Here is a 25765-nt window from a genome sequence, read left to right as displayed (position 1 = left end):
GATTAAAATGTGATTATAGCAAATAACTGCAGTTATAAGTACATAATCATGTCTGTAATTATTTCTATTGAGTCTATTTTACCTTCTAGATGCTTGAGGTCATTGAGGGTAGAAACTAGGCTTGCTTTGTTCATCACTCTATGTCTCTGGATCCAAGCTGGTCCTGGCATTTATGACCTTGCATATGGTCAGACGGACCCTTATATCCAATAGATTATTGCAGAATGGCGGGGTGTGACTTCTAAGGTTAGAACACAAAAGACATTGTGATTTCCATCTTGTCCCCTGTCTTGGATCACTCTTTTTGGGGAGGAACGTTGTCATGTTATGAAGACACTCAAACAGTTCATGAAGAACCACACATGAGAAGGAATAGAGTCCTCCCACCAACAACTGCCACCATGAGAACCTTTTTAGAAGTGGATCCCCCAGCCCCAGTTGAAGTTTCCACTGACAGCAGTCTTAGCCAACATCTTGACTTCAGCATCATGAGAAATCCCGAGACATCCAGCCAAGCTGCTCCTGAATTCCTGACTGATAGAAACTGTGTGAGAATGAAAAAAAAGTTTCATTTTATGCTGCTAAATTTTGGGGGTGATTTGTTCACAGCAATATGTAATTAATACAGTTCCTGTATTAATTGTTGTTGACTTAATAAATGAAAATATATTACTCTCCTTTTGAATTTTGAGAATATGCAACTCAGAGACATTGATTAACTTGTTTCAAATCAGAGTACTGAAATTCTAGAGGCAGGATTGGACCCAGGTCCACCTGTTTGCATGATCCTTATTAGTGCCATTTCTATTGAACTGTTGTCTCTCTCCTTACTAAGATTCTAAGAGAATTCTCAGCTAGATAGTAAGAGAAACCTTACTATCTAGCTGAGAATTCTCTTAGTGCAGAATGTCTTACTAATTCCACCCAAACAGGGCCACACAATGGCTCCTTAGTGAAAAGTATGATCCTTTGTGGCACGGGAAAAAATATTAAGCTTATTTTTAGATTGAAATAAAAAATGTATTTATTTTGGTTGTGGTAAAATGCATTGCCCTCTTAGTTATTTTTAAGCGTACAATTGCATTGTGCTAAGTACACTGTACTTGAAAAAAATCTCCAGAATTTTTTCATCTTGCCAAACTGAAACTCTACACACATTAAACAACTCTTCCTTATTTTCTCCCTCACTCCAGCACCTGGTAACCACCATTCTTTCTGTCTCTATGAATTCGAGTGCTCTAGATGCCTCATATAAGTTGATCGTACAGTATTTGCCTTTTTGTGATTGACTTATTTCTCTTAGCATGATGTCCTCAAGGTTTATCTATGCTCTAACATGTGACAGGATTCTGTTTCTTTCTTAAGGCTGAATAATACTCCATCACACAAGATACCACATTTTGCTTATCCTTTTACCTGTTGACAAACCCTTGGGGTGATTCTACACCTTGGCTATTGTGAATAGGTCTTCTATGAACACAGGTGTGCATTGTAACTTTTTAAAATACTTATTTTTATTTTATCCTTTAGAACTGTCTTCCTTGGACATACTTTATAATGTACATAGTCCATCATTTTGATAGCAGTTAATGTACTGTGTGAATGAATAACTAACTCTGCATACATTGGGAGAGGATGCTGAATTTCTATAGTATGATGTGTGATTAAAATGTTTAGAGACCTCTGATTTTGTAAGCGTAGCAGATGTTGTTGGATGCCCCATCCATCACCCCTTTCTACACATACTGACTTCATTTCCATGTGTCTGCATTTCATCTCTATAGCTGGGGACCCATCTGATCATAATCATGGCAGCCCCCAGGACAGGGCCTTCTTCCCCTTTCCTTTGGTATTAGTCCTTGATCAATGACTGATGGGAGTTGGTGTCTAAACACTCTCAAATCTTTTCCCTCATGCATTCTAACCTGTATCCCAGGGTAGCCCTGCAGAACTGGATCTCAGGTGCCCATTGGTGACTCGCTTGCTATGCACCTTGTACTGACTCTCTTCCCTGTTTTACTCCCTACTCCCCTACCTGTGCTTCCTGGGACCAAATCCAAAATCAACTGCTGCTCTCTGAATCCATTTCTCAGTGTCAGCTTCTCGAGGACTGTAAACTAGGATATAAATGAATGCAAAACCCTCGGAAACCACTCAGCTGCGGTGATTAGTGTATGGAGGGTCATGTGTAAAAAAGGAGCATAACAATGACTGACTGTCATTCTCAAAAGCAAATTAAGTGGATTCAAAGTACTTGACAATTTCATTTCCTTCCCAAACCAATTCAGCTTTTGTTTCTTAACCAGTGATTTTATTGGAAGGGAGGAGAGTTTCCTAAGATCTTAGAGTTACCCTAGATAAGAGGCCAGTTTTCTTAGCTTATGAATGAGGATGCTGTGGTCCTGAGGCGTCTAGCATCTAGCCAGAGGCCTCACAGCTAGAAAGTGGTGCAGGAGCAACCAGCCCTGCACTGAAGCTCTCTGGACGTGTCTCTAACAAAACCTGTTTCCTACATCTTGATTGCTCAACGGGTTAAGATGAACAGATTTCAGCTGATTTTTTCTTTAAAGGGTTAAACAGTGAAACTTTTAAGCTTTGCAGGCCCCTTGGTCTCTTTCACAGTTTGCCATATGGCGAGGAAGCAGTCACCGATAAGAAGCAAACAAACTGCCTTCCAATAAAACTTTATTCACAAAAAAGAGGTGGTCAGCCTGTGGGCTGTAGTTTGCCAGCCTCTAGGATACAGAAGAGAGAAAGGTCCTTTTAGTTTTTATGTTTAAAAGGGATAATTTAATTTTTAAGGCTCTCTTTACCACTTTTTAGTATTTGTCAAATAACATATTTAAAAATAAAACATAGTCACTTAAACATAGGTTTTCTTTTTTTGCGGTCTTGGGGACAGAACCTAAGGGTACATGCATGCTAGGCAAGCCCTCTATCACTGAGCTATGCCCCCAGTCCCTAATATAGTTTAGTATGCTTTTCCTTTACCCCCAAAATAGCTTGTGGGGTCCTAAGAAGTATCATTGCCACTTGTCTTCCCCCTCATATTATTGTCACATCAGTCCTGTACATTGGTCTTGCCAGGCATTGAGGATATTGTATCCGCTTACTACTCATGATCCACAATGGCATGCACAGAGAAAAGACCTTCTTCCCCAAATATTGAAATGAGAGTGTATAGTTTTCATCGTGTCAATATTAATTACTTGCAATTTGGTGTTCAATATTATTTTCTATATTAATTTCAACACAATGGGATGAGTCTAATTTGGAATGATAAAAATTCATTTGCATTTAAATTGATATTTTAAGCATCTCCCTGAGAGGAACTGGTAGCATCCATGATTATAATTATAAGCATTGTTTCCAAGGCAGGTTTGTTTTCCCTTGGAATGATTTGTAAATAGGGTGCCTCCAGTTAATCATGATGACACAGATGCCATGCTTCTTTATGAAGTCCTGTGAATAGAGCTCCCATATTTTGGGAATTTCCTTCCTTTCATGGAATAATGGATAGGCAGAGTTTATTATCTAAGAAGACAGCCATTTATATATTTTCCTTTTAGCTTTCAAAATCTTTTGGATACTTATAGCTAGTATTCAGAAACCGAGGTTCATTTTTCTGTTTGAAATGCATCATTATGGTTTAAGTATGATGTGTCTCCCAAAGACTCATGTGTGAGACAATGCAAGAAAGCTTAGAGGTGAAATGATTAGATTATGAGAACCTTAACCTACCATTGCATTCATCCTCAGATGTAGATTAACTGGGCAGTCACTATAGGCAGGTAAAGTGTGGCTAGAGAAAGTAGACATGGGAAGCATGACTTTGGGGTCTATATATTTTGTCCCTGATGAGTAGACATCTCTCTGCTTCCAGATTGCCATGTCCTGAGCTGCTTTCCTCCACTGGGCCCTTCTGCCATGATGTTCTGCCTTACTTGGGCCCAGAGATATGGAGTTGGCCATCCTTAGACTGAGATAACCATAAACCAAAGTAAACTTTTCCTCCTGTATGTTGTTCTTGTCAGGCATATTGGTCAAAGTGACACAAATCTGACTAAAGCGTTCTTGCTTTGAGGAATTGGTTATTGTACATTGCATAACAAATGAGTTAAAAGCATCAGGAAAATCATTTCCACTTCTTTCTCTAGTTCCTTCTGTTTTCCTGGGATGCACTAGGCCATCTCGTATCAAGGGATTATCTTCTTGGCTTGTGGCTATGAAAAAAGATACGGGTTCTCCCCAGGCTCCAGGAAGCACTAAAGAGCATTCATTTCCCGAGTTGGTCCTCTTGTTGGGAGTCAACTCGGATCCAAAGACTAACTTCCCCATCCCCCAAGAAGAGCCATCCAATGGTGAGCCCTGCTGGCTCATCTGATCCTTAACCACCAATCAGACTATCCCTGCTGGCTCACCTGATCCTTACCCACCAATCAAAAAGCACCCCATGCTAACTGTCAAACCACACCTGGCTCTATAAATATGCAGAGCTGTTCCTCTGTTTCTCCGATGGCAAGCCTTGATGGTTCTTTTCAGCACTGACCTACAGCTCTTCTTTCATAGTGAAATTCTGGTGTTTACTGAGGTATAAAAACATGTTTCTATTATGAGCAGAACCAAAGGAGGAACATCATCAAGGCAGAGAGACAGGCTATGTGAAGGGAAAGCAAAACAATGGAAGGTAAAGGCAGAAGAAAAAGTGAGGAGGAAAGGATTCACTCACCAGCCACCTGACACACACTTACTGGTCACTACTGTCCTCGAGTCATCATGCTCTGCCAAGGATCCTCATCCTCTTGGGGCTGACATCCCAATAGGGAGGGACACGCACACCAAAATGGGCAAGAGGACCTACCCCATAGGTTTAAACAGGGGAATGATGTGATCTTTTCTACTTTTTTCTTTGTAAGGACCTTTCTGGCTGTTTTGGGGGAGGATGCTGGGCAAGGGTAAGAGTGGAAGTATGAAGGTTTTGTGGGGTCCAGGAAGCCATGTTGTCTTGGTCCAGGATGTTGATGGTGGGAACAGAGAAGCAGATATGTGCTAGACCTGAGCTAGCAGACTGCCTGGTTGAGGGGAAAGAGGAGGCAGGAGGAGACAATTTCCTAAGAGTTTAGGAAATTGTGTCCTTGACAGTGGCATTTGTTGAGATGCGGAAACTGGAGGGAGTCAGGTTGAATGAAGTCAGTGTGAGAGATGGCAAAGTACACATTTTTCCTCACTGGCTGTGTGAACTAGGGCAAGTCATTCACCTCTCTGATCTTTAGTTCCTTATCTGTGGGAGGTAGATAAGAAAGTGCCCACTTCATTGGTTTGATATGCAGATTAAATCTGATAATGCATATAGAACACAAACCTAGGAGCACACTAAACAACAAACACTGGATTCCAATAGTCGTGCTGTTCAGAAGAAGTCTATGGAGATAAAAGGGATCAGGCAGCAGGGGCCAAAATATCAACACCAAAGCCGGAAGAAGAGGCAGGAGACCAAACAGGGATCTCACACTCTGTTATGCACAATCAACTGTCTTGGATTTGTGAGCTAACACAAGTAAGCAACAAATCAAACCACCCCAACAAAACTGTTTTGTAGCATAGGAGAATTGTGACGACTTGAGAGTGATTAATTAAGGTGTTTATGAACCTTGGCTATGATCTTCAGCACAGAGAATACATTATTTGTTTGAAGGTGCCTGGTAAGAATCCCAACAAGGTAGTGACTGTATCAAATGACTCAGTGTCGATCTGGTCATCACACAGGCACCTACACACGGACTGTCTCCTTCTCATTAAGTCTTTTGGAACACTGTTGTATTAGTCAGATTTTCGTCACTATGACCAAAATACCTGACATAAAACAACTTAAAGGAAAAAAGTTTATATTTTGGTTGATAGTTTCAGAGGTTCCAGTTCATGGCCGGCTGGCTCCATTGCTCTTGGCCTGAGGTAATGCAGGACACCATGGGGAAAGGGCATGGTGGAGGAAAGCTGCTCACCTCATGGCAGCTAGTAGGCAGAGAGAGGGAGAAAGAGGAGCTAGGGACAAGAAATGGTCCCCATGGGGACTACTTCCCCCAACCTCAGCTTCACCTGCCAACAATTTCCATCTCCTCCCAGTAGCAGGTTCAAATTATTAATCCATCAAATAGATTAATACACTGAAGAGATTAGAGTCCTTATGAGCCAAGCCCTTCCCCAAAGTTCTATCTCTGGGATGTTACTGCATCGGGGACCAAGTCTTAAACACGTGAGATTTTGGGGACATTTCAGATCCAAGCCATAACAATTCTCTGCAAGTTAGAGAGAGGATATGTGTACACATGTTTGTGGGGGTGTGGTGCAGAAGAGAAGAGAGGGTGGCCTAGTATCTGAACCAGAGTAGTTTCAATACCTTTAACCTTCTGGGGAGACCAATTTATAATTATCGATAGACCAAGAAAGACCCAGTGTTCATTTCAGCAATATGAATAATCATTCTACCCCTTTGATTCTGAAGGTAGTCAGAATCCTTTTGGGAAAATAAAAAATCACCCTCGTTTTATAGACGGGGAAACTGAGAAGCTCAAACAATGCATTTTGTTTTCCTCCAGGTGATTCAATGGGAGTCCTTGAACTAATACACTCTGAAGAGCTTAGATTTACACTAAACCCCTTATTTAAAAAATTGGCAGCGTTGGAGCTATAAAACATAGACTTCTCTTTCCATAGCTTAATGAAAACATCTCCCACACACTGTAATGCATCTTATTCTTCTGCCTCGCACAGCACTCATTGTGGAGAGGTTCTGTGCGTGCCACCCTGAGAGTGAAGGCCTTGCCATCGTAGCCGGTATGATGTTAAGGAACGTTGCCAAGAGCCCAGCCCTGGCTTCCTGTTCTTGGCTTCAGGTTTTAATTATCGGTTAGTAATTAAGGGTCCTTTCTTTGTGAAAAATAATTTCCCGTAGGTTGGGAGCCAGCCGGGTTACCATGGTGGAGACGCTAATCTCATTTCTACGTCAGAGATTCTCTCGGCTTTGGCCAGGTAGAATGGAAAATTTTGCTTTGTCCAAACTCCAGACTGCTCCAATGTAACAAGGTCAGGATTCTCAGGAGCCACCCCTCAATGAAGGCTTGCAGGCAAGTGATTTATTAAGGATGTGCTCTGGGCAAAAACCAATAAAGGAGTCTCTAGGCAGGACAGAGCAGGGGAGGAAGCCACGCCAAACTGCCAAGCTGTCATTTCAGGCAAAGTCCTGCAGGGGACGCTGGAGGGTTATTTACCTCTCTGTGTTTTCTCAGCCTGAGAGGATTGAGTCATAGATTATAGGTCATAGGTTAACAACGGCCCAGTGGGGATGTGAACTCCCAGACGTATCAGGTCTCCATATACACGGGACCAAGGAGGTTCCAGTAGTCCCAGGGCAAGGGGAATTTGCTGGGTGGGTGCTGGCAGTTGAAGCCAAAAATAGGCCTAAGGGGAAGGGGCACAGAAAAATGTTACAGAGTAGGCATTACCAGTTCTCAAAGGTGGCCTTTGGTGGGGGTTGTAGGTGACAGAGAAGGGATTTGGAAGACTTGGCAGGGGAAGGATGTACTGAGCAGAGTCAGGAAGTGTGAAGCTTCTACAGAAGGACCTGCAGGTGGTTCTCTGCTGGGGCCACGTTTCATGTGGACATTTGGAAACATCTGGATCTATGCCTCAGTTGTGAGGGTATCACCTGCAACCAAGTTCTGGAAGGAGCTCTGCTAGCCTGCTGTGCGACCTCTGACAATCCACTGCTCTCCTGGGCTTCAGGCTTCTCCTCTGTGGAGTGAAGGACTGGGCCAGAACACCTCTAAAACCCCTTGAGTTGTTATGGCCTTGATTTCAGCACAGGCCCATCTTTGTACTCAGAGCATCTGTTTCAACTGTAAAACTCGGGGGAGTTGGGAGGAGATTAAGCCACTGGCAATGTCCTCAAAACTACACCCTTGATATTTGAATCTTTAGTTCCTCCAGGTGGAGAGAAAATGCCATTTTCGAATGAAGATGGCCTATCTTCATTTTCTTTTTCTTTTTTTTTTTTAAAGAGAGAGTGAGAGAGGAGAGAGAGAGAGAGAGAGAGAGAGAGAGAGAGAGAGAGAGAGAGAGAATTTTTAATATTTATTTTTTAGTTCTCGGCGGACACAACATCTTTGTTGGTATGTGGTGCTGAGGATCGAACCCGGGCCGCATGCATGCCAGGCGAGCGCACTACCACTTGAGCCACATCCCCAGCCCCTATCTTCATTTTCTATTGCTGCTGTAGTAAGCTATTATAAGCTTAAGAAGGGTTCAACACAAATTTATTATCTTCATAGTTTTGTGGATCAGAAGTCCGATATGGGGACTTTATAGAGACTTTAGGAGAAAATCTGTCTCCTTGCTAATTCAGGTTGTGGTAGAATTTAGTTCCTGATGGGACTGAAGTCCCTGTGACCTTGCTGACTGTCAGCTGAGGGCCATTCCCAGTTTCCGGGAGATAGCCTACATCCTTGGCAGGTGCCCCTCTTCTTGCATCTTCTGATTCAGCAATATGAATTGAATCCTTCTCATGCTTTGAATTTCTTTTGCCCCTTCTTCTAACTTCACACTTCTTTCTGAACCAGTCTGCTTTTCTCTCTCACTTTTTAAAAAATATTTTATTTTTTAGTTGTAAGTGGATGCCATATCTTCATTTTATTTTTATGTGGTGCTGAGGCGAGTGCTTGACCTCTGAGTCACAACCCCAACCCTCCTCTCTCACTTTTGAAGAAAGTGTGATTGCATTTGACCCATCTGGAGAATCTCCCTATCCTGAAGCAATTTTAAGGTCACTAGCAAAGTGCCTTTACATATGTCACGAAACTAATGCAGTCTCAGATTTCAGGGATTAGGACATGGATATCTTTGGGGTCTATGTCCTAATCCCTGTCAATTTGGCCATTCTGCCATCCTGTCTTCCCTCCTACTCTTGGTTTCAATAGGTGTCTTCTCCTCAATCCTTGAGAATAAACCTGTCTCTTGATTTCATTCATTCATTCAACAAACAAACAGTCATTGCACAATCTGTTGTATTTCAACTCATGTGCTAAACATTGAGGATATGGAGAGTAATAAGGCTGGGGCATGTCCTCAGTCAAGAGGACAGAGAGGCAAGGCACAGGTAGGGCACATGTAGGTATCTGCCAGACCCCCTCTCTCGGCTAGCACACCCAGACAACAGCTCTGGGAATGCTGGCTGCTAGAACCTCATAGCTCATGGCTTCTCTTGGACATCATCTTTGGACAAACGAGAGTCACCAATCCTGGGAGGTTACACACGAGCACTTCTGCAAGGGCAGCTGAAGTTAGCCACTGACTGACACAGGGACCCAAAAGCCTGCTTCCCTTCCTTAGAAAGAATCTGCTTTGTGACGTGACTTGTGCCCTGAAGTCCCCTGGGCTTGGCTCCAACAGAACCCACACCCATGTCCTTGCGTCCTGCCCCTCTTCCTTCCTTCTTCCGGAGAGTTCTCACCCAGTAAAACCACTGTTTTAAGAATTCTCATCTCTGTCTGCTTCCAGGAGATCCATCCTTGGTAATTATCATTAATAATAAGCAATCTAATTTCTTTCACAAAAATTCTCACTCTATCTCTGGTATGTTTGTGTGTGCGTGCGTGCGTGTGTGCGTGCGTGTTTGTGTGTGTGTGTGTGTGTTTGTGTGTGTACACATACTTGAGTTTTATAAAAATTGAGGGAGCACAAATGTCATGCCTTCTATGGGTCTGTGAGCCTGTGTCCAAGCAGAATATATTTATAAGGTGAACTTCAGGACTAAAGCAGAATTCTTCAAACAGGCAATGGGTTGTATTCAGCTGTAATTGGGACCTGGCTTAGAGCTGAATTAAGTAGCAAACCACAGGAAGGCTATTGCTTGTGAACTTTGGCACTGATTTTACTAAAAGGAAAGTGGGAAGAAAATATGAAAACTTAGAATAACACGCTAATTGATCTTTTAATTTCATTTTCATAATTTGTTCTGTGGATTCATTATGAGTCCTTGAGGCAGGAGGAGGGTGAAGCATGAACATTGGAGTCTGGATGCTTTCAAACTTCAAAACTGTGAACTATATAAACTTTTCTTCTTTATAATGTTAATTCATCACCAACTCTTTGCTGCAGCTATAATGAAAAATGCTGCCCCTAGTGAGATGACATCATTTTTACTTTTTTCTTTCTCCTTATTTCCTAAATATACTTCCTTAAAGCCACAGGTCTTGGTGTCTAAGGTGAGCTTGCTCAGAAGTATTAGTTGCCCTGGGTATTTCATTGTAGTAACGTGAATCTTATTCAAACAGTCAGTATTATTGTTAAGACATTTTACAGATGAGGAAATTAAGACACAGGGAAGTTAACTTGCTTTGTTCACATAGTCAGGAATAGTTGGGATGAGGTTTGAATTTAGGGGGCCTGGCCCTTAACTCTCACACTAAATTTTATGAGCTGTTTTTAGAGCAGAATTTTTTATTTTTGAAGGAGCCCTCTATGGTAATAAGTAAGAAGTACACATATTTTTTAGCTAAAAGCAAACATATAGAAAAAGACATTAAAAATAGAAGATTGGTCTATTTTTATTAATTCAGAGAAAAAGCAAGTTGCTCAGTTTAGGTTCAAATGTCTACTATATCTAAGAAGGTGATATTTATTTCTTATAGCAAATCACCCCAAACTTAGTGGTTTAAAAAAACACACACATTTGTTTCCTCAGAGTTTCTAGACACAGGTTAACTGGATTCTTTGCTCAGGATCCCATCTGGCTAAAATCAAGCTGTTAGCTAGGGCTGAGATTTCATCTAAGGTTCACATTCTTCTCAAGTTCACTGGTCCTTGGCAGAATTCAGTGGCTTGAGTGTGCGACTGATGCTCCTAGAGGGCTATCATTTCTCTTACTTCACTTCTGTTGGTAAAATAACTCTGGATATAATGTTCCAGTTGGCCCTCTTCACATCATGGCAGGGTCTCATTAAAGCCAACAGGTGAGTCTCTCTTTGGGACTTCTTCCTTCTCTGACTTGCAGATTCTTTTTCAAAGAATTCGCCTAATTCGTTCAGGCCCACCAAGAAGAATCTCTTTGATTAGCTTAAATTCAACTGACTAGGAACCGTTATTTTACTTGAAACAACCCTTTTAACTTTTCCATATAGTGCCACCTAGTCATGGTAGTGATATCACACCACATTTACAGGTCCTACCCACACACAGGTGGGGGAATTATACAGGGTTTACGTCAGGAGGTGGGAATTTTGGGGGCCCTTTCAGAACTCTGCCTTTCACAGACTTTATCTTGAGGGAAAAATGATTGATACTTTTAAAAGTGAAGAATGGGACCTAGTTGAAATGAAGGCTGTCGACTTATGATCTACACAACGGCAAATGCACATCTTAGATTAGAAGACTCCACGCCTCAGGGTTGATTTTCTGTAATTGAGGCCTGGACATTGCTTCTTGGTCTTTGTTACCACTTCAAAAAGCTGAACAAAGATGATGAGCCAGACCTTGGACTCCGTCGCATCCATGTTTGTCCTGGCAATGGCCACACTTGGACTGGACACTACCGGATACACCCTCTTGATCTCCATTGTTTGGTAACAAGACACGGGCAACCCTTAGAGATGGCCACTGCTTTGCTGCGGATTGGTCCCATTGTCTTTCTGGATGGGTCACATGGGTTCAGGAATCTGGGCAGGCTCACTTAGACACCAAGACCTGTGGTTTTAAGGAAGTATATTTAGGAAATAAGGAGAAAGAAAAAAGTAAAAATGATGTCATCTCACTAGGGGCGGCATTTTTCATTATAGCTGCACCAAGGAGTTGGTGGTGAATTAATTTGTAAGGTCTGTCTTAAGCCAGCTTTGGTCATCTCATGTTTTTTGGTTCTCTGAGCTAGAAACCCAAAGGAAAAAAAAAATCAGTGAAATGTTTTGTATTTTGGAAATTCAGTGACTGCACTGCATGTGAGGGAGCAGGAAGAAACAATGGCAGTGGAGGAAAATGATCATTAAATATTTTTATATTTTCATCAATGACTTTCTTATGGCTTATCATGTAAGTATTGCTACACTTTTCCTAAACAGGGTGTATTTAATTTTAAGCTGAATAGAATCCTAATAGTTTTATTTTTATTTTTTAGTTGTTAATGGACCTTTATTTTATTTATTTATATGCAGTGCTGAGAATCGAACCCAGTGCCTCACTTATGCATGCAAGCACTCTACCACTGAGCCGCCACCCAGCCCCAATCCTAATAGTTTTATAGCAGTCTTCTTTCTTTCCTTCCTTCCATCCAACCCTCCAACCAGAATTTAGTCATTTATGTATTTTTTTTAAATTTCTTTTTCTTTTCGAGGCATGAGGCCTCCAGTTAATTTTCTCATAAGCAAAAGAATTGAACGACATTACCCTGGTTTTAAAATCACAAGAGATGAGACTCTGTCAAAAGACCTGTAGAGAATCTGGGGTAAGGAAATGATTTTTGTGGGTTGCTTTTAGTCTTGGTCTTTTGCTAGAAGCAAATGTCCTGATGAAAATCCAAACACCTACTTGTGCAGTATCATATTGATCAATCTTTTTGATAAATTCCTTTGCTTTATCCACCAAGAAAACAAATTCATCTCTAATGTGACAAGTTACTAGTAGTTCTTTCTTTCTTTATTTTTTGGGTAAGCTTTTTATTTAAATTTTCATTTTCTTAAGTGAGTTTTTTTTCCTGCTTTTAAAAATTTTTTAATACATGAGCTAGTAGTTCTTTAAATGCATTTAAATATCTTTCCTTTTCTAATTTTTAGGGCTGGTTTTCTTGTTCATTTTGTTGCATTCTCGACTGAACAGTGTTTTATTTCCAAGATAGTACTGAGCACATTATACCATAATTATATATGTACATGTGAACTCCCTGAGTTCAGGCACTGAATTTTTCATGTTTTATAATACTGGCCCCTCATACTGCATCTTTTGCACTGTAGGCAATCACTATGGGTTCCTTAAGTGTTGACAGGTTCAATTGTTTCAATTGCAATCGAACAATTTGGAAGAATCGATTGATCTGATTCTTTTTTTTTTTCTGTTTTTAACTGTAGCTGTAACTCTAGGTCCAAACAAGGAACATCATTTCATCAAACAAGCTTTTATTTTTTCCTGATTTTATGTCTAAGTATGTCCCTGTAAAAATGGACATGGATTGAATCAGGTGATAGTCATTTGACCAATAGTCTATCAAAATAATTTTAAAAAGTTCTTATCCTCAGTATCCCAGTCTGGCTTCCTGGTGATAAAGTGTACTATTTTCTAGTTAACATTCACAAGTGCAATGAAAAAGGTCACCCTTTCTCTTCAATAAGATACAAAGGTTATTTAAGCCCCAATTTCATATGCAATATTAATGTGCTTATTTAAATATTAATAGGTCTAAAAGCCTGGAGCGACATATGTGATCAATACTTCATGGCATTTGAGTCATCCAGGGCTGAGAACTGTGCCCATCTCCAGCATTACCCTTTTATCATGGCGGCCACCTGCCACTGGGAGCTCTGGTCTGTGCACTGCTGCTGAGTGAAGAGCACTTCCTTAGGGGTCAGTGCTGGCAGCCCTTCGGAGCTCTCCACAGGCTCCCTCTTCAGAGACAGTCACCTGTCAGGACCCATCAAATGAATGCAAGAGTGAAAGTCCTTAGGGGTAGGCTTACTTTTTTTTTTTTTTTCTTTTACAACTACTTCTATAGGCAAAATAACAGGCCTCGAGTGTTAATAATGTCACAGATTTTTAACATCCAAAGAGTTGAATTTTTCCACTACTATCTGGGAACCTAATTATATTTCCACAGTTCGAGATATTATAGAAAAATATCTATATGCGAATCACCTGCTTTAAGAATCATATTCTCTCCTATATTCATGGGACCTCCGTTAGGGTTCCTGGTCCTCTGTGTATTTCATCAGTGTTATGCCCAGGAAATCATACCTTCTGGTATTTAAGCGTCACAAAGGAGGACAAAAGCTCCAACCCTGATGACAAGGAGAGGGTCTTCTTTTTGCAAGAGGGTCTCCATCTTTTAGCTTAGAAATGGATCACCCTCTGGGAAGCTCCAAGATCCTGTGCTGAGAAGCTGCCCAGATTAATGTGCTCTTTCTTGAAAATTTCCATAAATTCTTGAGTTCAGCAAATGTGGAAGATTACATTGACTCCAGCTGCACATCCTTCCCTAGATTACAGTTTCTGCCATGAGGTTTTGTAAAACTTCCCTAGAAAGGGGGAAATATGTTTCCTAACCATTGACAGTGGATTGAGCCTTATGATTTGTTTAGGGTAACAGAATACATAATCCTCCATCAGTGGTTTTCCTTTCCATGTTTTACCCAGAACCAACTGCACTCCAAAAACATTAAATAGAAAAAATTCTAGAAATATACAATTCATAAATTATGTACTACTGTGAGTAGTATGATGGAAATTGGCACCGTTCTGCTTCATCCCATCCAGGACGGGAATCACCTATGTGTCCAATGTATCCACACTGTATATGCTACCTGCCTATTAGTCACTTATTAGCCATCTATGTTATCTTATTAACTGTCACAATATTGCAGTGCTTGTGTTTAAGCAACTCTTACATAGTCACCTAATGCTGCATCACACTGGCTATATCATTCATCTCATTCCATCTTACCATGTAGGCATTATGTCACCTCACATCATCACAAGTAGAGTGAGTACAGTACCATATCTTAAGAGAGTGATCACATTGTGACTTTTATTATAGAATTTTTTTATAATTGTTCTATTTCATTATTATTGTTGTTAAACTCTTACTGTGCCTAATTTAAAGATTAAACTTTATTGTAGGTATGCATATATAGGAAAAAAATCATAGTGTACAGTCATGAGGAAGTGTCAGTGTGCCAGTTCAGAGCCTAGGCATTAAGTGACCTTGTGCATTATTGCTCCATGTCCTTTACATCTCTGTCGTCACCATTAGAAGACCATGTCCACTGGACCCAACAGGACCATGAAAGACATGTGAAGAGCTGCCCTAGCGTCCACAGCCTGAACACTGCCACCCAAGTTGGCTTACAGAACCACAGTCATGATTTATTTAGGGCCCAGAGATGCCCAACTGAGCCCTGCCAATACTCTCCCCTCTGTTTATTCCAAAATCCATGACAGAAAAGGAGACATGGATTAGGAATTTCTGTTTCTTTGGGGGCATCCTTCCTTATCATATCTCTGGCCATGAGCAGTGGGTCTTCTTTCTCCCTTTATCTTCTCGTTGCTTAGATGCTATTTCCCAAGGCCTTTGAGATTTAGCCTGTTATCCTCCACTCCGGTCTTAACTTTCCTATCCTCACAATATTATACTGAGCTTGATTTATCTGTCTTTAAAAAATTCTTTTGATAATCTGAGCTCAGTAGGATTTACACTGAGCAATTGCACTGGTTTCTTGAGGGATGCTTCTGCTGCTTCTCCACGAAGATAAGCTGAAATTCTGCAGAGTTATAATCTCAGCCCTTAAGAGAAGGAAACCAATGTTTATTGAGCAGCTATTAAATGCTAGGCCTGATATATGTTATCTCAAAATAACTGCCAATACCAACAAACCTGACCAGACTTTTATTTTGCCCATTTTATAAATGAGAAAATGAAAAATTCAAAGAAGCAGACAAGGAAATTGTTCATCTCTTGAGTCTAAAGTTGCACAACTAGGAGGTAAGGATTCGGAAGTCACTGTTGGGTTTGACTCAGTTTCCACTGTCACACTGTCAGAACCCCACCCTTGCTTGATGGCCAATTTCCAAATATCAGCCAATGCAGCCCATTGAACTTTCTCTGTCGGCTACACACTCTTCTGCTTGATTATAGGTTAGGCCAGAAGAGCCAGAAATTAATCTCTCTTTCCTCCCACTTCAGGTCTGCTCTGTGGAAGTTTCAAACAGTGATTGACAGGAGTTGGTGGGTAACTGAGGCAGACTGGCTCTGTATATACTGCTTATAGAGTTCCTTAGTGAAATTAAGCACTTATGTCCCTCAGTTGCAATCTACTTCATAACAAGCCCTTCCTTGTCTGCCCTCTTCTTTGTTATCACTTCCCTCTCCCTTTCTTGGGCTTCCTGGGATCTCCTCCCAAATGAGGTACAGTTGTCCCCAGCTGTCCATGTGGGATTGCTTCCAGAACACCCAAATTCTCCAAAATACCCCAATCCACAGAAGCTCAAGTCCCTATATAAAATAGCATAGTAGTTGCATATAACCTAGACATATTCTCCCACGTACTTTAACTCTAAATTACTTACAATACCTAATACAATGTAAATACTACATATATAATTGTTATACTGTATTATTTATTAATAATGACAAAAAAAGTCTGTACATGTTCAATAGAAACCCAGAGATTCTGAGAGCTGACTCTACTTGCCTTCAAATTCCCATCTCTTGATCCTCCCCTCTGAAAAACCCCAATACAATGAAGACTCTCCTTGGGTTTTATAGATCCACCAGCCATAGCAAAGCAGGGCTTTGAAACAAAGCTGGAGATGCTCTGCCTCACCACTTCCATGCTGTGAAAGCTGCCTTTCAGTCCCACTCCACATGTTCTTGAAGAAGTGCCTTCTTCAAGAGTCTCAGGAGAACCCCTTGGCTTGGACCAGTTTTCCTGAATACAAGCCTGCAATCATCACTGGACAGGGAGCCACCAACTCAAGAGATGAACAACTTCCTTATCTGCCTTCCCCTCACCTGTAAGACGTGTCTCACACACTTGTGTCCTTACTGACCTACAGTGTCTTCTGGAACCCAGCTACGTCTTATTGATCTCTCTTCCCCTAAGCCTTGCATATGGCAGGCTCAACATAGTGATGTATTGAGCTACAGAAACTATACATTCTCTTGGCATAGAGAAGATGGGTAAAGGAGACTCTGATTTTTACTTGGTCTAAAATAGTTTCTCGGGCAAGATTCATTTCATATTACCATTGGAGTGGAAAAAGGAGAATTTTAATTATTTGGAATGGTGAACATTTACCAGCGAGACTGGATCCCTCAGATCAAATTCAATCATAGAACAATAGGGTCATAATACAAGTGGTGGTTATTATCCTCTCCTAACACTCAACAGGCTTAATGTGGATTTGTTGAATTAAATTAACACTAACGACTTACATTCATATATTGATTTGCAGTTTTCAAAGTATTTTAATTCTCAGTTTAATGGAAAGAACACTGAACTACCAGGACACTGATCCCTCTCTTTTAATATACAGAGTAACAAACACTTGAAAATGATTCTGCTTTGGGAAACATTGTGCCTGGTTTGATTATGAAGAAATTTTCCTGAAGAGCCTTGGGTAGAATTTTCACTTCTTATTGCAAAAAGAAGTAACAAGAAGGAGTTTCCTTTTTCCCAGCAGAAAATATTTCTGCTTATTATCACCTTTAAGAGATGGCCCAGGCGATCCCTCTGGGGCAGAGGTTGCTGTATCCCTTTTTGCAAGAGGAAGCAGTTGGTGCTGTGTTGTGAAGATCCTCTGGGACCAGCCCTCAACCAATGGCTGATGGAGTTGGTGTGCAAAACCCTGAGCTCCTCCAGCAATCCCATGCCAGATGGATGGAATCACTCTGGCACACATACTCTACACCGTCTCCCAGATTTCCCTGGTAGGTTTAAGTTTTCGCTGCCCATAGTGATAACTTGTCTGATGAAGCGTTGTTTATGGAGTATCTTCCTTTCTCTGTCTCATTCCCCACTTCTCTACCTCTGTTCCCTAGGATCTCTTCCAAATTAACTACTTCTATTCAAACCCTCATCTCAGGGTCTGCTTCCGGGGAAACCCAAACAATGACTTCCCCAAAGTACCTTTCCTTAGAAGGGCACCAGGCTAGCTCATCACATCCAAGCCATTAAGCCACTTAACAAGGTGTGACGCCGCCTGTGAATCCTTCGCTCACACAATTTTCGAGCCCATCATCGTCTGCTGGTTTCATCGCTCTCCTGGGCAGGTTTGCTCCACTGCTATTCTCGTTCTGTTAATGTTAGTGTAAAATTTTTAATTAAAAATAAAGAAGATAAATGTGGTTAGTTGCTTCAATCACAACTCTATACGGGGCACAAGAGACACGGTGACTGGTGAAAGCCACTCAGTTTGGTCTCTGCTGAGGAGTTAAGAATGAGGTATTTGGATATTCAGCTTTATCACTGGTACCAAGGAGACAGAAATGTTCACAGCCATGTGTGCTGCCTAGACATACTTCCTGTTTGAGGAATGTTGAAAGTTCAGACCTGCTACGGATGGAAATTTTCAAGATGCATATTTTTTTTATGCAGAAATCACATTATCTATTCAATTAGGGGATCTCATGTAGATTAAGGTTGGTATAGACATTGTCTCCTCAACAACATCTTCAACATCTCTTCAACAACCCAGCCAATGCCCACCAACCCTCCTCTTGAACATTTCCAGAGAATTCCTTCCATTTGCTTATTAACCTTAACCACTAGACAGTTCTTGCTTTAACCGAATCAACATCTCCCTTTTGCAGTTGACCACCCATTGGTGGCCATTTTTCTTGGGAGAAATGATTGAACAAGTTGGATGCCTCATTCCACAGGAGAATCTAAAATATTTAAAACATATATAACATGTCTCTTAAGTTTTTTTTCCCCCCAGAATAAACTTTTCTAGTTTCTTTGGCTCTCCTTAACAGAATATGGAGTCCCTCTTCCATGCCTCTGTCATGCTCCCTCAGAGAGTGAGATGCCCATTGGAAACTCCCTAGTTGTCCAACAATTGGGGATCAAAATGCTGAAGTAACTATGGTGTGAGATAGTATTATATAGCCCTTAAAGTCATGTTTTCACAAATATTAATAGTATAAGAATGTTCAAGACATATCCAGTAGATGGGATAACACTATATATGCAATAAGAGTCCAATTTCATTAAAATATACATATAGGAATGATTGTTTTTTTTAACTAGAAAGATTGCTTTTAGAAAAGAAATGGAAAAAAAAGAGGTAGCACTCTAGAGTCCACAGAATTCTCCAGGTATGTTTCTGAGATTTTGTTTCCCTTCCCAAATTCTGATGTGGGTTTTGGTAGATGAATCATACTGTCTACTACCAGAGCACATATAGCTTATCAGGACCTGGGGGATTTTTTCCCCTTGTAAATTAGTATCCCTTTTTCATCTGGCAACTGGAGTTGGGAGTAGGCTGCCAAGAAATGCCTGGGCTGGAGTGCAAAGGAGATGGTGTGAAGGTCAGTCACGGTGGTCTTGGCCTTCATGGGACTGGACTGAAAGTGCAGCTTTTCAGCCCCTTGGCCAGCCACACAGCCTTGGGTCCTCCAAGTGGCAAGACAGAGCAATGCTGGTTTGGGAAAGCGAGTGGAACCTTAGATAGCTGGTCTGGGAGATGCTGAAGCCTGGAGATGGAGGGAATCTTGGGAAATACCAATGTTTCTGAGAGCAAAGGGCAGCACTCCTGGACTGGACTGTCTGGCCCTGCAGGTCAGTATCCCTGCCCTCTCTCTGTGAGATGGCATATCAGAGCCTTGGAAAAAGTGAAACATAGGCATTTCTCAAACCCCCTTCAGACATCTCTAGAGCCCTGCAGTTGTGAGGAATGCAGAGAAAGGAGGGAGGAATTGAAAGGTCAGCCAAGATTAGGAGGAGGCAAAGAAGGACGGCACTGAGGCAATTTCTTTAAGAAAGTGAGCAAACAGACTATCAGCTGTACTCCATGCTCCTTGTGTTATAGCAGTGGGGCAGGGAGCCATGTGGATGGGGGTGGGATGGGGTGGGAAGGTGCTACCCACAGGACCACTGGGGCAGACTCTGCCACTCACAGCCAGTTTATTATCATCTTTTCTACAGGAGTAGATTATCATCACCGGGAATATAGTTTTGGTTTAACTTCTGCCATTCCTCTCCAGGACTATAATGGCTGAACTGTGCCATCTGATTTCACGTTTAACTTAATTTTAAAAAAGATGCTATTATTAAGAATTAAAAATAACAGTAAATGTTGGTGAGGATGTGGGGGAAAAGGCACACTCATACATTGCTGGTGGGACTGCAAATTGGTGCAAACACTATGGAAAGCAGTATGGAGATTCCTCAGAAAAGTTGGAATGCAAACACCATTTGACCCAGCTATCGCACTCCTCAGTCTATACCCAAAGGACTTAAAATCAGCATACTATAGTGATGTGGCCACATCAATGTTTATAGCAGGTCATTTCATAATAGCTAAGCAATGGAACCAACCTAGGTGCCCTTCAAAAGATGAATGGAGAAAATGTTGTATAGGGCTGGGGTTGTGCTTCAGTGGTATAGTGCTTGCCTGGCATGTGTGAGGCACTGGGTTAGATTCAAAGCATCATGTATAAATACATTAATTAAATAAACATCCAAAGAAAATGTGGTATATATACACAATGAAATATTACTCAGCCATAAAGAAGAATGAAATTATGAAATTTGTCAGTAAATGGATGGAACTGGAGACTCTCATGCTAAATGAAATAAGCCAATCTCAAAAAACCAAAGGCTGAATGTTCCTTCTGATATGCAGATGAGAAAACACAATAAGGTGTGTGTGTGTCGGGGGACATAGAAGTTCATTGGTTTAGACATAGGGAAATAAAGGGAAGAGAGTGCTGATGGGATTAGGAAAGAGAGTAGAATGAATCGGACATTACTTTTCTATGTTCATATATGAATACATGACGAGTGAAACTCCACATCATGTACAACCACAAGAATGGTATTCTAATTAGAATAAGTTATACTCCATGTATGAATAATATATCAAAATACACTCTATTGTCATGTATATCTAAAAACAACAACAACAACAACAACAACAAAAGATGCTGTGCTCAATTTGGATGCTTCCAGATTTATAAAGACATGCAGTCAATACAAACACACTGTTGCCCTGTTCCTGAAGCTCAGAGCACCAAACACATGAAAAGCCCCATTTTCTTTTTGCAATGTAGATGCACACACCTTCTACGGCAAAGGACCCAGAATGCTGACCTCCCAAACACTTTTCCTTTTTAACCATCCTTCCTCGTTCTTAAGCCCATTCATGTGGTTCTCTGTTAACAGTTCTCGGGATGCTCAATGCCGTGGGGAACATTATGGGTGTGAAGTGATCATAAGCAATACAAAGAATCAAAGAAAGATTAGCATTCTCGCTTCCATGAAGTGGTGGCTGCAATGTGAGTTGCTGCAGTTTTTGGCATTTTGCCTTCATTTCTGTCCAGCAAGCACCCAGATGGCTCGTTTCCACCTTCAATCCAGTGTTGTCAGCCAGAGTTGATTCAAGCCTTGCCAACTCTCTCTCTTCTGCCGCCCTCCCTGTACCTATTTTGTTGGCATTCTGTTCTGTCAAACTGCAGTTTTCTTTCTTTTTTCCTCACATAGCCACTGTGTTTGCCTGCTGCCGGTCCCCACATCTTGTCATTTGCCTTTGGCTTGAGCTGTGGCTCTAACAAGATGAGCTATTCTACTGTGTGTGTGTGTGTATGTGTGTGTGTGTGTGTGTGTACGTGTGCATGCATGTTAGAGTATGTGTATGTTTCTGTGTGCATGCATGCATGCATGCGTGTCTGAGTGCATGTTCCTGAGCATGTGCATGCATGTGTTCACTCGTGCAAGCTCCTGTGCATGCACATCCATGTGTTCCTAATAACCAGAGGTACCAGAACACTTAAAAGCACACATTTCCCCCACCAAAGTCAGGTTGTACTCACATAGTTGGAGGCCAGGTCTGGGTGGAGGTAGTCAATTCCTGCAAAAAGAACAACACAGGAACCAAAGGTTAATACCTGCTATGTATCCTCAGAAGAGCTGCTCAAGCCGGTGTCCTCCTTTGGGGCTGGCATCAGGAGACATGCCATAGCCGGTGGTGGAGTGAGCACCTGGCCCAAGCCCCCAGCCTTGCCTTTTCCATCTGGGTGAGGGCAGGCTGCACTGCTCAGTGGAGAGGCAGCTCTTCTCAGACACACTTCAGAGGAGTGAAGCCAATTAGAGCCTGGGGCCCAAGGATAACACTTCTGAATAAATGTCAGGACTAAGGGGCTTAGTGACTGTGAGATGGATGGCTCACCAAAGCAGTGATCTAAAAGAGATCTGTAGAAATCCTGACATTTCTAAAGCACAAACTGGCATTTCTCCTGAAATGCGACTGGCCCTGGGGAGGAAAAGTAATGATTATTTAACAGGGCACGGACAGCAATGGATTAGGAGAGCATACTCGGGCATGGAAATAAGAAGAGGAACGCAGCTCAGGGAGAAAAGCCATTAGGAAAGGGCAAATGATTTCCAGCGAGGTGTTCCCGGCTGGGACCTAATGCCTGTCTCTACAGAATGTGGCTTTTCAGGAAGCTGAAGGCTTCAGTTCTCTCAGCAGGAGTCCTGCACTTTCTCTTGAATATGGGCCTGTCTTCTTGCCCACAAGTCATTCCAAGGCTAGAATTATGTCTATGAGCACCGCTGAGTTCCATCGGACTGCTAGACCTTAGACATCACCGTAGAACACCAAGGACAATTGAAATGCTCCTATTTGTGTCTGCAGAGTCATGCAATCTTTGCAGCAGTCACACTGCATCCAGCTTTCTGGGAAACAGGACAGGTTTCAGAGACTACCAAGAATAATGGTTGCTAGTGTAGGTACTTGGAGCCAAGGACTAGAGTTGGACTCCCAACCACTTGGATACGGGAAGCAAAAATTTAGGCAAGTTGCTTGATCTCTCTGTGTTCGTTTCCTTTTTAACAATTGGAGGTGAGAACAGGTAGGGGTTAAAAAAAACTAATGCATGGGGCGTGCTTAGCCCAGCAGCTGGTGCATTTAATAACTATAGTGGGATGCAATATTTATAAACTGCAAGTACCATTAAGTGCCTCCCATGGTTGGCATTTTCTTTGCATGCATACGAAGACCGTGCTGCCATTATAGCTTTGCCCTGCAAAACAATTTGAACTGGGATGTGAATTTCTAAAAGGAATTTCGGTTTGTTTTGTTCTGGTTTATACAAATAATTTCTGGACTAGGAGCCATTGAGTATAACCGGTCACTTCCCACCCATGCTCAGGGTACTCTCTCTTTTTACTCACCTCCCAAACTTTGCAGAAGCAAAGACTAATATTTTTAAAAGTTGTCAACCCTTGTTCTGAACCTGAGTTCAAAGATAGCCAATTAAGGCTGGGGATGAGCATAAGCTTTCAGGCCAATAGTTCAAGTTCCATTCAAGGATCAGACACTGTGATACTGATGTAGCTTTGGCTAAGTGACACCATATTTTTCTCTGGGTCTTGGTTTTCTCATCTTTGAAATGGGGCCATTATTTACCTTGCAAAGCTGTTCTTGGGATTAGAGACAACTCATTGGAATTTTTAGATTGTGTTAAACAGTATATTACATTTCTTATCATAATCATTAATACTGTCATTCACAACAGTAGAGTAATGTAGTCTTGGTTTTACAATGTTGTGTTGAAATTAGAGCATACAGATTTGTTGAAATTGGTTAATATTGTTGAGAAGAAAATTTTATAACATAGATAAGCTAAAAGAAGGCATCCTCCCCCCTCCACACACAATTTTTTTTTCTAACTGGAAGTTAGTTTTCAAAACATGGCTCCATGTCCTGATACTGGAATTTGTTTAAGAGAAAAATACTCTGAGCACTAGAAATCTCTTCTCTGTAAAGGGAAAACATTGAATCATGGAGACAATTTGAGACCAGAAAAAAATTAGGATTAAAACAAGATATATTTAGCCTCATTAAAGTCATGAATACTTAATTAGGTTAAGGGGAAGGCTAAGGTTGAGTTAGAATGGATACTTTGGTCTGAGAAAGAAAATATTTTTGATAGAACTGCAGATGATAGATATGATTCAGAAAAAGTAATAGTACACTAAGGAATGAAAATAATAATTTGATAGTTAGACAGTATTTTAATATTTGATTATCTTTTGAGGTGGAATATACCAAACACAATTCTTGATGAGCTTATTTAGTTTTTAATTCTTACATTAGTAATGTATCCTTATTTTTTAATGCTTTTGTTTGTTTTTCCATGATGAATTCCAGGTATGATTTGGTCCTCCAAAACCAGACAATTTAAACATAAGACCAAGAAGTGTGCCTATCAATGGCTGCACTTTGATCCTGTGGCTCACACTTTAAAGAAGGGAGACAGACTCGTGATCAGCCAGTCATAATGAATGCGGCTCACAAATGAACAATATTTGGTTATATTCTTGTTCGTAAACCCTTAGTATCCTGCTAGCAATTTCAATCTTTTCAGAAAGTCTAACCCACAACAGTCCAAGTTCTCAGGAAGCTCTAACAGGTTTAGAGACCTAAGGGAACTTTCAAGGGCTCCATGAGCATATACTCTTACTTAGCAGGCCAGTAGTTTAGTTGAGATGTGTAGCATCCTAGGACCCTGGTCCTGAGCTCGGTTCCTTCCACTCTCCCAGTAGAGCTACCATCTGTACTCCCTACACCCCACTTAATTAAATGTTCACAAGAAGCAGGCTCAAGGAACATACTGCATTTTCCAAAGATGCCTGCACAGTATCTCCTATCCCGTCTGTCTTCTACAATGTGACAGTGTCACACTTCTCATGGAGAAGTGGGTCCACTGCGTCCTCTTCAATCTGGGTGGGCCTGTTTCAGTCAGTAGATGTAGTGAAACACCGAGGCTAGGTCAGAAAAGTCCAGGAATCTTCTGCCTGTTCCCTTTGGATACTTACTCTGGGGGAAACCAGAGGCCATGTAAGAAACCCACAGGTAATATAGTGAATTTACGTAATTTTATGTTATTTCAGGTTGAACTTTTTCATATAAGAAGCAGGGCTTAGTCCTCCTTGACACAGTTTCCAGTTCCCTACTGTTGCCAATTCCTCAGTGCAGCCAATCCAGATATATGCTTTATGCAGCTGCCTCCTGGTGCCCACCTTCCTATGGAACCACTAGACACAACCTACTCGACTTGCCTCACTGGTTGCCATACCCTATGTGGGCTGAGTGGATATGCTATAGATACCATGGGACTCTTAGGCACTCATGCTTTCCTGCTCTTAACCCACAAATTAGAGTGCCCTGTGAGGAACTCTCCCAGGAAGGTTCTACCCCACACAAAGACCTTGGCTCATGGACTTCTTGCTTGTTCTAACATCCCACTTGCTGGTAGACTGTTCATGTCCCCACCTTGCCCCTTGTCTCTCGCTGTGAGGCATGCTGCTCTCTTTTTTCTGAACCTGTGCATAATAAACAGCATCGGTTGTTTCATGTTTTCTTTTTGAATCACCTCCTCTCTATCTCATCTGACCAACACACCTGACCCTAACTTCTTTCTCAATTAGGGCTGTCCCTGAGAGTGACTGTCTCAATGGGAATAAACTGGACACCGTTCACACAAGGCAGAGCATCTGTTAGTATGAACAGGTTTCCTGAGAGCGGGACACTTGATCACAGGTTGGACACTTAGGTACTAGGCCCCTCACTAGGATAAAAGAAGTATCCTGCAAAAGGCACTGCTTTGGTTTGCATACTTGTGTCCCTCCAAAATTCATGTGGAAACTTAAACCTCAATGCAGTAGTATTAAGAGGTAGAATCTTTTGGTGACTAGGACGTGAGGGACTGTGTCATGGGTGTGATTAGTGCTCTTACAAAAGAGATGAGAGGAAGTAGCTTAATTTCTTTTGCACTTCCATCTCTTTCACC

General features: G+C 41.5%; 1 protein-coding gene across 2 annotated transcripts in view; it reads right to left on the bottom strand.

The window, feature by feature from the left end:
• PCSK2 (proprotein convertase subtilisin/kexin type 2) overlaps window positions 1-25765 on the bottom strand; it is a gene marked incomplete at both ends in the record, with an annotated part of 264335 nt that overhangs the window by 82382 nt on the left and 156188 nt on the right. For both annotated transcript variants that reach the window (XM_081293243.1, XM_081293244.1), the window contains one exon: window positions 21782-21819. In XM_081293243.1, coding sequence (XP_081149369.1) covers window positions 21782-21819 — 38 coding nt within the window. The remainder of the gene's footprint in view (window positions 1-21781; window positions 21820-25765) is intronic.

Source organism: Spermophilus citellus (genome assembly GCF_964194105.1).
Source record: "Spermophilus citellus genome assembly, chromosome: 4".
Classification (NCBI taxonomy): domain Eukaryota; kingdom Metazoa; phylum Chordata; class Mammalia; order Rodentia; family Sciuridae; genus Spermophilus; species Spermophilus citellus.
The sequence above is the reverse complement of the archived record's forward strand: the minus strand, read 5'-3'. Positions and strand labels throughout refer to the sequence as shown.